Raw genomic sequence first — 18,698 nt, 5'->3', positions numbered from 1 at the left:
TGAATGGAACCCCAGGCTGGCGGTGGTCTGAGCAGGCCAACAGCATGAGATCAGCATTTTAATTTAATTTTAAATGACGCTTTTTAAACATCTTGAAAACCTTGTTTACTTTACATACGACAATAGTTTAGTTATATAATATATAGACTTAGAGAGAGAGACCTTCTAAAAAAACGTTAAAATGTATTACTGGCACGTAAAACCTTATATTAAAGTGAATAAATGAAGTCTCGGCACACCACTTCTGAAAGGTTGCTGACCCCTGCTGTAGTGGTTCCCAGATGGTGTCGGTAGAATCATCAGAGTTGTGAAGTCAATTAAATGTCATGTTCATCACAGTTTCCATCACTTGTTTCAGAGCTATTAGGGATAGAAAATCTGCAAGTATTCAGCCCCTTTTCTGCAGCAGAATGTGATGGCCTTCTGTTGGTTTTCCATCAGCACGTCTTTGCTTCAAAGGCAGTGTGTGTAAGTTAATAGCAGAAATGTTTTATTCTACATGCTATATACATATAGCAGTCCTTAATTGGCTAATATAGTACTTAGCACTTCAAAGAGAATTTTGTGTTCAAGGTATTGAATAGCTATTATTTTATATAAAGCATACCTAGATTGGTGAAAGTAAGGTTTGTCTCTCTGAACTCAGCCTGTTCCAAGTCTTCTGCAGTACATTAGATTTCCTTTTCTAAGGCCCTGCAATGCATAATCTGAACATAGTAAGGTGAGTTAAGGACAGACCAGTAGCTTTAACCCTATTTGTCCTGACTCTTGGTTTAAGTGAAATAGTCAATGTTTTAAGATACTGCTGTATTTTGCGGAGTTATCTTGTATTTTTGCTTGTCCAAGTTGTATTTTATGATTAGGTCTCCTCTCATACTTGGGAAGGTCCCACATCATGTGTGACAACTCGAGACTCTTGGTCAAGGAGACTAGTGGAAACAAAAAATAAGAAAAGTTGTTTACAATAGAGTGAATGCATCAACTATGCAGGACCTAGGGCAAATCAAGATGAGAAATACAGGAATCTACAAAATACATTTGAAGTTGCTAAAAATAGATCTATGGTACAGTTCTATTTCCCTCTTACCTGAGATCACAAAAACAAACAAGACTGTGCAACTGACCTGTGTGTTCTAGAGTTCCTTGTCCTTCTTTTAGATGTATTAGTGAACTCAAGAGCTCTAGTATATCTCAAAAGAATAATGCTAAGCAATATTATTTTGTTCTAGCTAAATTTATTGCTTTTATTTAGGCAATAACACATGTTAAAATAGCTTCTGAACTAATTTTTAAAATTCTTTACAGATGAAGAAGGCGGTCAAGATGAGTCATTAGAATCAAAGGTAAGCAATAAGTCTCACCGAATGATGCGTTCCATTTTCTTCTCCCTCTTTGTGGGACTACTAGAGCAGGAGTTCTCAAACTGGGGGTCGGGACCCCTCAGGGGGTCACAAGGTTATTACATAGGGGGTGGCAAGCTGTCAGCCTCCACCCCAAACCCTGCTTTGCCTCCAGCATTTATAATTAAACACTTTTATATAAAAAAGTGTTTTTAATTTATAAGTGGGGGGGCGCACTCAGAGGCTCGCTATGGTGAAAGTGGTCACTAATGCAAAACTTTGAGAGCCACTGGACTAGAGCAAGGATCTGAAAATCAGAACTCAATGGAGTCTATTTAGAACCTGCCACTAACTTGCTGTATGACGTTGGCCAAGTCACTTAACATCTCGGAGCTTCAGCTCACCTCTTTGAAAAAAGAATATTTGTTACCTCATTGAGGGTTTCGTTAAGTAATACCAATAAAGACCTATGGAAGTATTAGTCATTAAAAATGTAGCATGTGTAAGGCTACGTTTTAGTCATGGGTATTTTTAGTAAAAGTCATGGATGGATCACAGACAGTAAACAAAAATTCGTGGCCCGTGACCCACCCATGACGTACTATATACCCCTGCCTAAATCTGGTGGGGAAGGAGGGGCGCGTGGCCTGGGACCCCTGCTGGTGATGGGGTGGGGGCTGGCAGGCTCCCTACCTGCCCCCTTGGGTTCCCCAGAAGCAGCGACATGGCTCTCCCTCAGCTCCTAGCTCCGTGCACTGACTTCGCAGCTCCCATTGGCCGGGAACCACAGCTAATGGGAGCTGTGGGGGCGGTGAGGCAGCATGTGGAGCTAGGAGCTGAGGGAGGGACATTGCCACTTCGGGGGAGCCCCCCATGGTAAGCGCCGCCCAGAGCCCTCACCCCCTCCCGTGCCTGAGCCCACTCCCACATGCACCCCAACTCCTGCTGCTGGGGAGGAGGGCGATTGCCTGAGACTGCCCCAGCAGCGGCCCCCCTGGGCCAGCCGCACCAGTCGCTGCAGAAGTCATGGAGGTCCTAGAAAGTCACAGAATCCATAACACACTCACAACCTTAAGCATAAGGAGAGTTGATTTACTGCAGAAGTAAGGTCATTTTCCCTCTTGTCGCTCCTTTCATCAAAGCATATCAACGTGCTTTAAAAAACACAAATTTAGCCTTACAGTATATCTGTGAGGTAGGTGATATACCTGTCTTACAGGTCAGGAAACTAAGGCAAAGAGACTAGGTGTGGTGGTTTTTTCCCCACTTCTTTCTCCCTCCTTATTTGGCTGTATTAAAGCTAAAACCCATCAATCTTTAATTCTAGTTCTTTGCTCTAAATAATAGACAACTTGCCTTCTAATTTTTCACTAATATTAGAATATAAATGGGAGATTTTAGGAGAGAGGAAACAAAGAATTGTGGTCAGAGGGTGATAGACTTGAAACTAATATTACAAGCACTAATATTACAAAACTGATAGGGCAAGTGAAGTCCCTTAGTAAGCTTTCAACTAAGTGTAATAGAAAAGCCTGTTACAATTCAGATGGAATATCTCAAACATGAAGTCAAGAACTGGTGGTGGAATACAAGATAGTACAGGAAAAGTTTACCCTTGGAAGGAGAAATTTCAGTCTACTTAGCTGTTTGACATTAGGACAAAGGATTCCCCTTTAGAGAGCCTTATACAGTCAGCTCTCCACTAAACACTTGGGTCCGTGTGTCCAAATTTGACTTTCCTGTGACTTGTGATAGTTTTTTCCCTTAAGTACAAAGGGAACTAGTCTCCCCTTCTGCTATACTTCCAATACTGTCGTTGAGTGCCTTAGCTTTAAACAGGTCATTCCAAATCAGCACAAATGAAGCTCCATTTTTCATATAAGCTGAAGTGATGTGCACACAAATCTGCATGAATGAAGAGCAACCAATTTTGTGTGAGAGTTTTGGGACATCTCCATTGTGAAAAGAGTTGCTGGTTTTGGTTTCTTTAAGAATTAAAGGGGAAGTGGGGAATAGGGGCTGAAAGGAACAATTCAACACATTTATCTTAACCTCAAGAGAGAGAAGTAACATATTAAGTTCAGTTTCCTAGTAGGCTTCATAAACCAAAAAGGGGTAGACATTGAATAGCAATAGTCAGTGAGAGGACTAGTCTCCTAAATTCTGCTCTCTTCTTCTCTAGACTTCCTTGCCTTCAGAAGAACAGGTCGGGGACCGCTCCACAGGAACCCGTGTTGTCGCAGGTCAGATCTTCCTTGAGTCAGAGGAATCAGACTCTCCCACTGAAGATGAAGAGCACTATAGGAGCCAAGAAGAGGAGAAAGAGAGCATGTTGGAGGAGCTTAACTCTCTTGAAATGTCAAACCTATTAAATAAGAACTTGGAAGATGTAGCAAGGCAGAAACCAGGTAACTTTGCTTGAATTTTGCAGGCTTCATGAACCAACGGCAAGAAGCAAAATCAATCTGGAAAAATTTGGGAGATTAGTGGGATCCAGAAATAATCTTCATTTGTCTCAATTGTCTAACTGAATAGGGGGTTTCAGAATGCAATGGTCATTACAGCCTTAATTTTCCCTACCGTAATGTTGGCTAATACCTATATCATTTACTTCAGATGCACTTTAAAATGTTTTCCATAGTTTCTGTTGATTGCACAGCACAAGAAAATTCGCTCAAGTTAGAGAGCCTTGCTCCTTTTTTTTTTTTTAAACAACTTGTGAATAGAGAGAACAATCCAAATCCTGAAGTTCTAACATGAACATGACTCATATCTTCTTACTTTGAAGTATAGATTATGATCTAAAGCTTTTCTCTCCCCAGAAATAGTCACTTTTTTGGCCTGATTATAGCTTTGTCATATGGGGAAGAGGGGAAACACTATAAGTGGTCGTCTTGTTCTGGTAGTTGATTGTATTTAGGTTTGAGTAAAATTGAGGAGAATGGAAGCAAACTTTGACATTGAGGCAACTTTGTGCATTGACAACTTCTTAGGAGCCGTAGGGCAGTACCTTATTTCATATAAACTAGGGTAACTTTTCAAATAAAAACCATGCCTAGTTGTTGTCAGATCTTCCAGGGAAGCTGAGTAGGAATAGCTTTTTAACTCGTAATGAAAAGTTAGAGTTCATCTGGTTAATATCCTTGCCTTGCAGCTGGCATTTGGGTATCCCTGACGTAGGCTGATGTACATAAAAAGGAAACAACTTTTTTAATGTGCCCAGAGTAAATTAACTTTTACTCTAACCTTATGGAAAATGGTGATTGTATGGTAACTTAATGTTTAACTCAACACTGTCTCTAGCAGTTCTTTTCATATGCCTTTTCACAAATGCAGATTAGTGTGGTGAAAGGAAGCAGTAATTGTGCAGAACTGCCTCTAATAACATCTGCTAACCTCTACCAGCACCATACACTTAAAAAAAAGTGACATTCTATAAAACATCTGTAGCCTCTTGCTAATACAAAATGCTCTACGCTTTTCTTGAGCACTTGTAGATGTTGCTGTAGATGAGTATGACATCGTACAGAGATGAAAGATATTAATGAAGTGGGAAAAGTGAGTAAAAAGACTTTTTAGTAGTATGAGCAATTGTTGCTAGCCTTCAGATTCAAGCATCATGTTTAGTCAGCCAGGCTTCTTAATTGAAGGTGAAATTTCATTAAGATACTTTGTATCTTCCCATCATAATGCCATGAAAGTGCTTTGTTTTCACATTGTTCAAATCTGATCTGTAAAAATACCTCAGCTGGTTGCCTGGAACATTCCCTACTATAGCAAGATAGCTGAATCCCAGACTAGACTGTGTACAGCCACTTAGATTGTCACCTGAGTAAATATGCTTACTAGCCCGTACTTGATATCTTAATATTTATAAGTTTATAAATAACTTCCTCTTATACTTGCCTCTCATACAAAGTTCATGGTTCCATTTTTCTCCTGTAACAGCACTATCACAGTGTGTGGACTGTAGCATCTTGCATTGTTTTAGGTGTTAGTAAAAACACCTGTTTGTGGGAGAAACAAATACTGTGCCCGGATTTAAAATAAAAACAAGAAGGTGGTGCGGGTAAGGAAATAGGATATGGCTAGCTGAATGTTTGACTACTAATATCATAGCTATGCAATAAGGTGTGAGAGGCAGTTGTAAACTAATGCCACCATCTAAAGTGCTGCATGGTTTGCTTGGTGCATTTTATGTATTTATTTTCCTTCCTCTAAAACATCCAGTATTTTCCACTGCTAGAGGCCAGGAACCAGACTTGATGAATCCAGTAGTTTGCTCTGGCATGGTAAATTCTAAATTCATTGAACTTTAGTCTTGGCCTGAAAAAAGCTGTTGAGTGCCAAGAAGGTGAACTAGTGAGTGGAAGAGGGGGAAATGTTCATTGCTATTGGTTCATATGAAACCATCTTTTGTCTATTTATGCAACTTCGAGAGAGAGAGGTTCTTTATCATAGTTTCAGTTTTACACTACATTGACCAAGCAGGTGCAACCTAAGCTGACTTAATTTTTTTCCCCTTCATTACTATGCCATGTCACCAGTACTTAAAGACCTTTCTAACTTCATAGACTTTAGCATAGTGTTATGTGAAACCAGCTTAGGGGGATAATGCTAAGTAAATTTAGGATTCTTATAAAAAGTGAATGGATATTCTTCCATAGCTTTTTGATTAACATGGTTAAAAGGAGGAAACACCAAAAAAGTAACTTTTAAAACTTCCCCTTGACATGGAAAAAATTGTCAGGCCTTCCAAAACAATAACTGCAATACAGACAAAATCCAAGTTCTCAACAGGGCTGATGCCAAGGTGCTGAGTTGGTTGGTCACTGATTGTGGACATCTTTTAGTTCAGTACTTGAGCAGGTGACAATAGAATATACATGTAGTCAGTTTAATTCTGCAGACTACTCCAGGATTGGCAGTTATTCGTGACTGTTGTGCTAAGCCCCTGTGCCATAGTTGCTGGGGCTGGCCAATAACTGTGTGCATATTCTGAAGAAAAATCATTCTGCCACTAGTTAGTGTGTACCGTTGGTCAAGCAACTAACTTGCTCACACGTCATTGTCTTCCCAAAAATGAAATCTTTGGAATTGTCCAACATAGCAGTGTTCCTAGTAATTCTAGAAGAAGGCTTGTATGTAAACAGCTCTTCTTTTTTATAGAGGAGACTTAAACAAAACCTATATAATAATGTATCTTTAAAATATTATTGATACCACCCAGCATTCAAAAATCATAAGTTTGGCTCACTTAAAAAAAACCAAAATGTAAAGTGTTTTATGGCTTTCTAGTTTCTGAGCCTTCAGGGAGTCATGTTTTCAAACTTTTCTTTCTAACCCTGAGGACTAGAAACCTACATTTTTGTTTAAAGTTGAGAGTATCTTTTATTCACGTGACTCCAGGAGCCAGGGCTTTAATGAAAATACCAAATTGTGAGACTCATGATTAAATTGTGAGAGTTGGCAGTGCTTATAAAATGAGAAGCTTTCATGAAAACTAGTAGAAATTTCCTCCACTTTTAAAAAAATCCATAAAAATTCAGTGAGATTTAGATCTAGATATTTCTCTATGATGTTAAGAGACTCAAACTGCAGTATTGCACAAGTTAATACATGAGAACCGACAAGTCAAACTTCCTACAACCAAATGACAGTCTAATAATTCTTTTTCATTGCCCTAGCTGAGTGAAGAGCAATACAGGAGCAAGTAGAATATGGGCACTGGAAGCTAAATTAAATTCTAGCTTTGATATCTTAAGACTTTTAATAATCTAAAATGGCTAATAATATAGTACAGATAACATTAAAATGTCCTGTCTTTATTTCCCTTTTTATAGTGTTGCATGAATAATGAAACTGCAGCTTAATGAGTTTGTGTTGGTAAAACTCAGAAACCTGGCATACAAAGAACAGTCCCCTGTGGTGGTGAACAGTTTGTTTGCTACATTGTGAGAGAGACAGATCTCATTCCTGGGGTTTTTTTTTTTTTTTTTTCAGTTTTGACAGCCATCGGAGGCACTGCAGACAGTGAGCCCTGCCACTTCCCCTTCCTGTTCCTGGAGAAGGAGTATGTAGAATGTACTGCTGATGGGAGGGAAGATGGCAGGCTTTGGTGTGCAACAACCTATGATTACAAGAGAGATCAAAAGTGGGGCTTCTGTGAAAGTGAGTAGCTAGATACATTTCTTTCATCAAAGAATATTTACTGAGCTTAATGGTCTCCTTATCCCTTGTGGGCAAGTGTCCCCATAAACATAAGGTTTCCACAGTAGAAGTAATGGGAAAGGGAGAGCCATCCTAGTGACATAGATGCCTATTCCTACATTATCATGTGGTACTCCCACTTCCTGGGCTCATGGAAACTGAAAGTGACCTTAATGCATAAAATTTGAGAGTTACATGGGGAATTCACTGTATACTTCCCATTTAAGTTGGTGGCTTGCTGCACGAATATGACCCTTTTATCTCTTGCAGAAAGGAAGACAAAATGTGTGTTTGAGGATATTTTCTCTCCTTTATCCCCCACCTTCCAGGAGGATGATTTGAGCAGCCTGGTGATAGCAAAATAAATGAAAGACTAGGCAAATGCACAAAAAAGGGTGGCTATAAAAACCCAACAGCCCATTGAGACAACTTTCTCCCTCATTGCCAGCACAACCTCTGTATCTTGTCTTGCAATAACAAGATCATGTGTAGGGTCCTACCAAATTCATGGTCCATTTTGGTCAATTTTACGGTCAGAGGATTCAAAAAATTGTAAATTTCATGATTTCACCGATTTAAATCTGAAATTTCACGATGTTGTAATTTGTAGGGGTCCTGACCCAAATAATGAATTGCGGAGGTTATTGTAGTGGGGGTTGCAGTACTGTTACCCTTACTTCTGCGCTGCTGCTGGTGACCGCACTGCCTTCAGAGCTGGGCAGCTGGAGAGCGGCAGTTGCTGGCTGGGAGCCTAGCTCTGTGCTGCTGCTGGCGGCAGCTCGGACTTTAGAAGTAAGGAGGGCATGGTATGGTATTGCCATGCTTACTTTTGTGCTGCGGCTGATGGGGTGCTGCCTTCAGAGCTGGGTGCCCAGCCAACAGCTGCCACTCTTCGGCCACCCAGCTCTGAAGGCAGCGCAGAAGTAAGGATGGAAGTACCACAACCCCCTTAAAATAACCTTGCAACCCCCCTGAAACTCCCTTTTGGGTCAGGACCTCCAATTTGAGAAATGCTGGTCTCCCCTGTGAAATCTGTATAGTAGAGAATAAAAGCACACAGAAGACCAGATTTCATGGGAGGACACCAGATTTTACAGTCCGTGACACGTTTTTCATGGCTGTGAATTTGGTAGCGCCCTAATCATGTGGCCAAGGAAGAATCTGCCATGAATACTGGCAAAAACAGAGATTTAAGAGACCAGCCTCTTGCATTTGATTTAAATCACTTATCTTTTTTCTTTTTTAGCTGAAGAGCAGTCTAATAAGAGAAGACAGATGCAGGAAGCAGAGGATGTTTACCAGACTGGGATGAAAATCCTTAATGAGAGCAGTAAAAAGGCACAGAAAAAAGAGTAAGTCCCTGCTTGAACATTAACATAGATCTTTCTTGGGAAAAATGGATGACTTGGTTTAGTATGATGTCTTGTAACCAGGACAAAGCTTAATGAGACACTGGGTTTTAGACTTGAGTGATACTAGAAGTTATATAGATTGAATTTCATATAAGTCAGTCATGTGGCATTGAGAATAAATGGTAACTGGAGAACATTCACAGGAACAGAAACTCATGACAGCTTTCTTTGAGTAGATCCACAAAAAGTAGCCAGACTTTTTCCAGCATGGCATGTGTGCAGATAATTCTAACAATGTTCATTGTACTGCTAAGCAGTGCAATTCTCTACTTCAGCACAACAACCATTGTTTTTCTCTAGCCATGTAACAAGAGCTAGGCAGGAGGAATTTTTTTTTTTTTTCCCCACATACACAATTTCCAAGATTTAAAAAAAAAAAAAAAAAAAAAATTCCATCCTAAAGCAGGACAAACCTAAAACCTTTTGAAATCTTCAACAAAAAGCGAGACTCACCCCCCAACAACCTGAGTAGCCAATAGCCCAGTGGTTAGGGTGCTCACATGAGATGTGGGAGACCCAGGTCCAAGTCCATGCTTTGCCTGGTGAGTCCTTAACCACTTGTCTCTGGTTTCATTGAAGCTAATATGTTTACATGAAAAGTTTTTGCTAAATCAGCATTTTCTCAGTTAAAAATCAAAAAAAGACTTTGTCAAAAAATTCCTGGCCCTCTCTATACCTAACCTATGCTGAGAGCATGAATTGTAGAAATTTGTTTTTGTTATAACATGTGGTACCTACTTCAGCAGCAGAGAGGAATATCTTAAAACCGCCCCTGCAGGATGTAACAGCTGCCCTGTATGAACTCTAAAAACGCCATATCTAGATTCACTGACATTTGACATATCCAGTGCCTGTTTGGCACCTTTGACTCTCCTCGGATCTTTTTCCTTTCAGCTCAGGATCTCACTGACTTCTTCAAAGATTAGATTAAAAAGATTCAGTATGACCTTCTCTACGGTTGCTTGATTACCATGAAAGCACTATATATAACTGCTGAGTATTGATTCTATTCTCTGTTCTAGCTAATTAACTCAGTTACTACAATTTAATTTTGTATAACGTAAATGGATACATGCAAAAGAGGAAACCAAGGAAGAACAAGGGTGAGATGAAACTCTCATTCTGCTCAGTCTGGTTTCTTTTTGCTCCATCCATCTAGTAAATCCAGCTACCACTTCAGATCTGCTCATGACAATTTCTCCTTCAGCAGCAACGTCAGGTAGTTCCGACTTACTGTAAATACTATAAATCATGTGTATTACAGTAGCATCTAGAGGCCACATTTGAGATCAGGACCTCTTGTTCTAAAGCACTCTACATAGACATCGTAAGATACAAAGACCTCCAAAAGTTTAGTGTGGGCAAGACAGAGTATGCGAAAGGCAGCATTATTCCACATTACACACGGGAACTGAGGCACAAGAGGCTAAGTGATTTATCCAAGGTCAGGCAGGACATCTTTGAGAAAGCCAGGAATTGGACTCTGAAAATCTGGTTCCATTCCAGTACCTTAGCTGCAAGATCATCCTTCCTTGTGTGCTTTAAATATTATAGGAATTAGTAGCGGTGGTCTTTCAGTTTCAAGTCGCTGTACTCCTCTTTCTAAGGATATTAAACATAAGACTACAAGAGAGTGGTGCGAAAGAAACCAACATGGAGCATGAAGCATAAAGACTTATTTACAGGGGAGAAAGGAAGAAGTGCAGAGAATAGGAGGGAAATTGGAAAGCAAACAAATAGGGAAAAAGGAAGAAGTGAGACAATTTCCTTTAAACCATTCAAGGTAGTTTAATATCTTACACAGATTAAAGTATACAAAACAATTTTTTTTATACATTAATCTGTTTAAATAGTACTTTTTGGGGATCACAGTGAAGAGACCTTTTGTGTGTATTTCAACCATGGATCTTGCAAAATCAACAAAACTAATTTAGCAAAAAGGCCTTTTCCCAAAAACTTCTCATGGTTAATCTGGCTACTTCATTACAACAACAGTAACAACTACATAATCATTTTAGCCCAGTATTTGTATGGAATCCATTGGTGCTTTTAGTTTTAAATTGATTTAATATTGAAGTGAATCAAGATAGTCAAGTTGATGCCCTCCGTTTTTTTCATGTGACCTATGAAACCACTATAAAGCACTGGTGATGGTAAATTCACTTTGTCACTAGATCCTGTGTCTGGTGTCTTCCATTACCAGAACAACAACAACAACAGAAGAAAATCCTCTGTAGTGTAGTGTCTGACTCTGGGAACTGTTAAAAAGGCTCATGAATAATATTACATTATATGCTAACAATGTATGTGGAGGACTGTGAACCCATGGATATTCTCTTAATTTGTGGTGGTTTAATCATGTGAGGTTTTGAATATTCTACTGTGAGTGACAGGTTGGATCACAGAAACCTCTTAGGGGTGCCAAGACTACTTCTGACCCTGCTTTCCCTGCCAGCTTGGGACTCCAGCACCCTGTCTTGTGGAGCCAGACACGCCAGTCTGTTTCAACCCGGACCCAGGGTCTGAACCACATGCCCCAAAGCTGCAGATTTAACTGAAAGCAACTTAAGAAGTGTTCCTGTCTCTAACACTCAGATGCCCAACTCCCAATGGGGACCAAACCCCAAATAAATCCATTTTACCCTGTAAAAAACTTATACAGGGTAAACTCATAAATTGTTCGCCCTCTGTAACACTGATAGAGAGATATGCACAGCTGTTCTCCCCCCCCCCCCCCCCGGTATTAATACATACTCTGGGTTAATTAATAAGTAAAAAGTGATGTTATTAAATACAGAAAGTAGGATTTAAGTGTTTTCAAGTAATAGCAGACAGAACAAAGTGAATTACCAAGCAAAATAAAATAGAACATGCAAGTCTTATGTCTAAGAAAACTGAATACAGATAAAAACATCACCCTTAGAGGAATTCCAGTAAGATTCCTTTTACAGACTATTCTCTTTCTAATCTGGATCCAGCAATCACTCACACCCCCTGTAGTTACTGTCCTTTGTTCCAGTTTCTTTCAGGTATCCTTGGGAGTGGAGAGGCTCTCTTTAGCCATCTGAAGACAAAATGGAGTGGTCTCCCAGGGGTTTAAATAGTCTTTCTCTTGTGGGTGGACACCCCTCCCTCCCCCTGTGTAGAATCCAGCTACAAAATGGAGTTTTGGAGTCACATGAGCAAGTCACATGTCCATGCATGACTCAGAACTTACAGGTAGCAGCCATGGTTCATATGCTACCTTGAATGTCCTCATGTAGACTTCTTATGTGGATTGGAGCCTTCCAAGATCCATTGTGCGTTAAGTGCTTCTTGATTGAGCACTTAACTTGCAAATTCCTTTCTAAAGAAGCTGACCAAATGCCTTACTAAGATTATTTAAAATCAAAAAGTATATAGCCAATATTCATAACTTTGAATACAACCATGACACATGCATACAAACAGGATGAATATATTCAGTAGATCATAACCTTTACAGAGATATGTTACATGGCATATGTAGCATAAAACATATTCCAGTTATGTCATATATACATTCACAAGCATAGTTCCATAAAGCCTTATGGGATGCACCGGCACACCGTCCTCCTGAACTTACTGCCAGAGACTTGGACACTGTCCACGGTGGAGGCAGTACATGTAAAATCCTTGTTTGTCTTTGGTCACACTCCCTTTCAGTACCTTTAAACCATATGATGTCATTCATAAGTGTTCTAGCAAGTTTTGGGGTTCCTGGTCCCCAGATGCCTGAGAATAGGTTGGGGTGTAGTGTTGCTAACAGAATGCAGACAGCAATATCTGTTAAAGTGTAAGTGTCTTGGCATTTAGCCACCAATGCCATGAGGTGGTGTGCCTCGGTTTCCCCTTCTACACACAGCATGGGCCTATTATGCTTTTGCTGCTGTGCCAAGCTTCCAGCCTGTTTACAGGTATAGACTGAAAAGTAACATGCTTGTGGGACTGTCTTGTCACCATCCCTAGCATGTACAACAGTTTCTTCCACAAATCAGGTCTGTCCCACGTCTTTACCACTAGTATTAACTCCTTTGTTTTAAGCCATATATGAATTAGCAAAAGACACCAGATGAACAGCAAATCTACGGTGGACAGGCTTTGTTCACATGATTTAGCTTGTTTGATGCATTTTCCCATTTCTTTGTGCCCCCTGGTAGGCACTCTGATGCAGATTCTTCTGCCTCCTTGGAGAAGGCTTTTAATTCAGCCCTGTGTTTGAGGCTTTGGCAAGGAAAGGGTGTACAGCACCCATGCCTGCCCTTGGCGCCCCCCCTCCCCCAAATTTCTCTGGGCTGGACCCCACTCCCTTGTGAAGTTTCACCCATGCAGAGATTTTTTTTCCCTCCTGCCTTGAAGAGACAGTTTTATTTCTTACAAGCGTAGCAAGAACAACATCTTTCAGTGGGGTGCCTTGGATTGGTAAGACCCCTTTTGGACACCCCACTTTCAATTCCCAAAAGGCTAGCTGGAGGGGTGGGTGTCCCCTTGCGGGAGATCAAACCCCCAGTCTTCCCTTAAACCCTGATCCACAGGACAGGGGTCTGGCATTTTAAATGCAGATTCTTCACCCTCCTCCTGGGAGAGATCCTCCCTACAAAAGGTGGATGGATTCTCCAGTCCCCCCTCACCTTCTGTCTGGGCTTCCCACTCTGGGCTCCCATCTGGGTCAGACACTCCTGTGTCTCTAAAAAGGGAAGGTGACCCTAGTCCGTCTGTGGGCTCACAGCTACCAGCTATGACAGACCCTTCACAGGCCAGCAAAATTCCCCCCCCTCTGCCCTCCCTTCACTCAGGTTGGGCTTGCTTCTAGCTACAGTGTCCTTGGGGTCTGTTCCCACCGCAGTGGTCACCAGGACCCAAATTCCACCTTCGGGACACATGTCTCTGTGCAGCCCAGGGCAGGCCCTGCCCCCTGCTGACCTGCAACTTTCTGGCAGTCAGTAGCTGGGGTGGCCCCCCGCCACAAGGTGGTACATTCCCCTTCTCCGGGGAGATGATTATGGGACAGGAGCTGTCTTCTTCCAGCCCCTCCCTCTGGAACTTGCCTTGAGCCTCGGGGCTACAGGAACTGGCCACAACCATCCCTGCCCCCAGAGCTGCATTCTTTACTGCTATGGAGGAATCTAAGAGACACCCTCCTATTCCCCCAGCAGTCCACGTGACCTCCTCCTAAGCATAAGATTCCTTCTCACTGCTAACCAACCCTGGGACAGATTCTGCCACATCAAAGAAATCATTCCCTAGTAGAAACAGTGCAGAATGTGTTGTTTCAGAGTAGCAGCCATGTTAGTCTGTATCCACAAAAAGAAAAGGAGTACTTGTGGCACCTTAGAGACTAACAAATTTATTTGAGCATAAGCTTTCGTGAGCTACAGCTCACTTCATCAGATGCATTCAGTGGCAAATACAGTGGGGAGATTTATATACATAGAGAACAGGAAACAATGGGTGTTACCGTACACACTGTAACAAGAGAGTGATCACTTAAGGTGAGCTATTACGGTGGGGGGGGTGGAACCTTTTGTAGTGATAATCAAGGTGGGCCATTTCCAGCTGCCTGTTTCCACTCAGCAAGGGACACTTATTCTTCAGGTGCTCAGTGGACTTACAATGATTGCACCTCTTGGACCCCTCTGCTTGTACAGGAAATTTGGGATGAGTAACAGGGAATGGGGAGGTGAACGCCCCCACCCTCCTTTTTCCCAGGGTAAAATGGTGATTCTACTTTCCCCCAACCTTGTACCCCTCTGCCAGTGGTTTGTTTAATTGCAGCTTGCTTGCTCATAAGAGTCCGCATACCCAGCTAATTCAACCACTGCAGTCACTTTTTTGTCCCACAAATACTGTTTTACATTGTCACTGCACATATTCAGGAATTGTTCCTGAGTAACCAAATCACACATTTCTTCCAAGCTTGTAATGCCTTTCCCCCTCACCCATTTATCTACCAAATTTCTCATTTCATTTAGATAAGCCACATTACTTAATCCAGATCCCTTCTCAAGACTCCTGAATTTAACCCTGTAGGTTTCAGGTGTAACTTGAAACTGTTTCAAAACCAGTTCCTTAAATTTACCATAGTTTGAAGCATCATCAATAGGTATCGTATTGGATATGTCCAGAGTTCTGCCAGTCAATTTTGCTATCAATGTGATCATCTTTTGATGTTCAGGGATCTCATGGAGGGTGCACAGTCTCTCAAAGGTGATGAAATATTCGGCAATATCGCTGGATTCATCATACTGTGGACATAGTTGCTTTCATTTGTGGATTTTTGGGGCAGTGGAACCAGCAGCTGGAGGGTTTTCTCTCCAACTCCATAACAACCAGTTCATGCTTCTGGGCCTCCACAGCTCTCTTGTGGGCAGCCTCCTCTGCATTAATGTCTAATTGTCTTTATTCCATCGGTCTCTTATGTTTGTTTTTCTTTCTCTTTTGCTTCCAGTCTAGCCAGCTCTAGTTTAGTAGCTGCTTCACTGGAAGTCATTTTTCTGCTTTCTGGTGCTGGGCCACACCCCTTCTGCAGTTTACTGAAACTGGGATGTACTCAGCTCAGGGGCTTCTTAGAGACAGGGACTTTCGCAGCCAGGGCTGGCTCTAGGCACCAGCAAAACAAGCAGGTGCTTGGGGTGGCACATTTGCAGGGGCAGCATTGGGGCTATCCTTTTTTGCTTGTGAGCCGGCCCTACAGGTGCTCAACCAGGTAGATGCTGTCCCGACCCCCAAGCTGATGCTGAAGTCCAGGTGGAAGAGCCGCAGTGGGTGGCCAAATCTGGCCCTGGGTCTGGGGTCCAGCAGCAGCGTAGGGGGAGCCCTGGGGCCGCTGTGGTTCGCACCGCCGGCTGAGCCATCCAGCGGGCTCCAACACGTGGAGCGCAGGACACTTGGGCTGGGGCCCACCCCATGGGGCGCATGGAGCTGCCTGCAAGTGCCGCAGCCGGGGCCGGGCGAAGCAGCCAGAGCCGCCCAGGGGCTACGGCTGAGCGGCCAGGAGCAGCAGCAGTGTGGCCACAGAGGGGACCGGTGCCCTGCCATGCAGGGCCCGTGTCCCGCTCTCTGGGGCTCCGCTCCCTGCCAACCGCTCCCTCTGTGGCTGCCCTGCCCCGGCTCCTCAGCCCCCTGCTGGGGCGGTCCCCCGGGCTCTGCCCTCCCAATTCCCAGCCAGTCCTGGAGGTGGGAGCCACGGCTGGAGAGACCCTGGGCTGAGGCGCGGCCCAGGAGACCCACTGCTTACCCTGACCTTTCCAGCATTGGACCGTCTGGAAGCGAGGGGGGAGCTGGCCCTGCAGGCGCTCAACCAGGTAGATGCTGTCCCGACCCCCAAGCTGATGCTGAAGTCCAGGTGGAAGAGCTGCAGTGGGTGGCCAAATCTGGCCCTGGGTCTGGGGTCCAGCAGCAGCGCAGGGGGAGTCCTGGGGCCGGGAAGGAGTCGGGTGGATGCAGCCTCCGGCCCTGCTACTGTCATGAGCGGAATGCTGATGACCCGCCCTGGGTGCGAGTTACCAGTGACCCAGGGCTCGGGTGGCAGGGGGGGGGGTGCGAGCCCAGGGCTGGGGCAGCAGGGGGGTGCGGGTGGGGGGGAGGGCACTGGTGGGGGCTAAAGGGGGGAACCCAGAGCTAGGGTGGCAGGGGGTGCGGGTGGGGTTGGGGGGAGAGCCCAGGGCTGGGACAGCCAGGGAGAAAGGGGGGAGCCCAGAGCTGGGGTGGAGGGCAGCCAAAAATGTTTTTGCTTGGGGTGGCAAAAAACCTAGAGCTGGCCCTGTTCGCAGCGTCCAGTGTTCAGCCTTTTTGGGCAATTTGCAACCTGTGCAGTTCTAGCTTGTTCTGATCCTCACTTTTATTTATTTTGCTTCTTTTTCTGTCCCTACTTCCCTTACCCAAAATAAGCAAACAGAAAATAACAAACCAGTAACCACTTCGTCTGTCTGTTCTCCAGCCACCACACTTAAAACTCATTTAAAAACACTACCAGTATCTCAAAGCAATCAGCTGTGCACAGATCCTGCTCGACTATGCCACTGTGACGGTTTGGATCACAGAAATCCCCTTGGGGCTGCCAACTGATGAGCCAAGACTACTTCTGCCCCCGCTTTCCCTGCCAGCTTGGGACTCGAGACCCTGGGTCTGTGTTGGAGCAAACTGGCATGTCTGGCTCAACAAAACAAGGTACTGGAGTCTCAAGCTGGCAGGGAAAGAAGGGGCAGAAGTAGTCTTGGCACATCAGTTGGCAGCCCCAAGGGGGTTTCTGTGATCCAACCCCTCACACTGTGTTTAAAAAGGAAAACGCCTGCAAATTAGGTAGTGATGGATATAGAATGATAATTAGGACAGAGTGAGGCAGTGAAAAGTTTCCTCTGTACCTTTTAGCTTTACTGATAGAACTTGTTTTGTTTGTTTAAAGGTAACTAAACCTATAATTACATTCTTCTTTAAGAGCATATCAGTATCTTCTGAAAGCAGCTGACATGAACCATACCAAGGCAATGGAAAAAGTGTCTTATGCTCTATTGTTTGGGGATTACCTGAAGCAAAACATCCAGTCTGCTAAAGAGCTGTTTGAGAAACTGACTGAGGAGGGATCTCCTAAAGGGCAAACGGTATGTATGCTCTAAAGCAGTAGTCCCCAAACTGTGGGAAATGCCTGTCTAGGGGGGTGCAGAAGAATGTGTGGGGGGGATGCAGCAGGGCCTTGGCCAGTCCCCAGGGGGGTCAGAGAGGGAGCGCCGCTCAGCCCGATCCAGTCGCGGCTCCACTTCCAGCCTTAGCTGCCGGCTCCTGGCCCCAGTCGTGGCTCCCAGCCATGGCTCTGCTCACGAGGGGACATGGGCAGATTGCAGTAGGGAGGCACTGGTCTAAAGGGAGTTTTGTTTAGCATTCATGTTGTCAGCTTCAGCAATGGCCAAGGGCTGGATGGGCCATGGAGACTGACCTCACCTCTAGAATGGGATGAGAAACGTTGATAGGGGAAGCTGGCTCTGCTTTTCCTTGGGCTATAAATGTTCTGTGGATAAACAGGGCTTAAGTCTCTTGGGCTGCAATCCTAGCATCTTTTTTGCTCTTAAATAAATAAATCTGACATCTAGAACTGATGTTTTGACTTAATGACATTTAGAAGTAAATCTTTTTTTTTTTAAATCTGTGTGTAAGTAGCGAGTTCTGGTCTGCTCATCGCTTTAACTAACTACCAGCTTGGGTGTAGGTCAGGAAAATACAGGCAGATACAATTTGAAGACTCTAGCCAACCAAATATCTTTTAAACTTCTGAGTCAATGGCCCAGTGCTGTTTGTTTTTGGCTATGGGATTTACATAAAGATAACTGCTGATATTTAAGCTCTTTCAAGGTTATGTAGGTTCCACTGGGAATTTAACAACTGTTGGATGAAACATAATTGCCCTTTTAGTCACAAACATACATGTTTTAAATTTTCTAGAATTGTGGACTTTTGGTTTCAAAGGCTGTAGGTATCAACACAGAATTTTCATTAAATATTTACACATACACTTTATGCAAGGTATCAATATCTGATTGTGAAGGAAAGCCTCATCCTGACACTTTAGACTTTAGTCTGAGATGGTTTCCCCCCACACACACACACACACTTCTCTCCCTTAATTTCTCTTGTTGCGTCCATCTTCTTCCTCACACAGACCTTAATGTCATTGAAGCACCTGCTCTAAATAGGAGGCTGAAAAATAGTTTTTGTTAAAATGTCT

General features: G+C 43.3%; 1 protein-coding gene across 1 annotated transcript in view; it reads left to right on the top strand.

The window, feature by feature from the left end:
* The window catches only part of SEL1L (SEL1L adaptor subunit of SYVN1 ubiquitin ligase), a 56,802-nt gene that overhangs the window by 10,636 nt on the left and 27,468 nt on the right, over positions 1 to 18,698 (top strand). Inside the window, exons 2-6 of the mRNA XM_084631734.1 lie at positions 1,306 to 1,343; positions 3,523 to 3,748; positions 7,344 to 7,511; positions 8,797 to 8,902; positions 17,418 to 17,580. Coding sequence (XP_084487860.1) covers positions 1,306 to 1,343; positions 3,523 to 3,748; positions 7,344 to 7,511; positions 8,797 to 8,902; positions 17,418 to 17,580 — 701 coding nt within the window. The remainder of the gene's footprint in view (positions 1 to 1,305; positions 1,344 to 3,522; positions 3,749 to 7,343; positions 7,512 to 8,796; positions 8,903 to 17,417; positions 17,581 to 18,698) is intronic.

The sequence above is a fragment of the Lepidochelys olivacea genome (assembly GCF_965140295.1).
Source record: "Lepidochelys olivacea isolate rLepOli2 genome assembly, chromosome: 6".
Classification (NCBI taxonomy): Eukaryota; Metazoa; Chordata; order Testudines; family Cheloniidae; genus Lepidochelys; species Lepidochelys olivacea.
The sequence above is the reverse complement of the archived record's forward strand: the minus strand, read 5'-3'. Positions and strand labels throughout refer to the sequence as shown.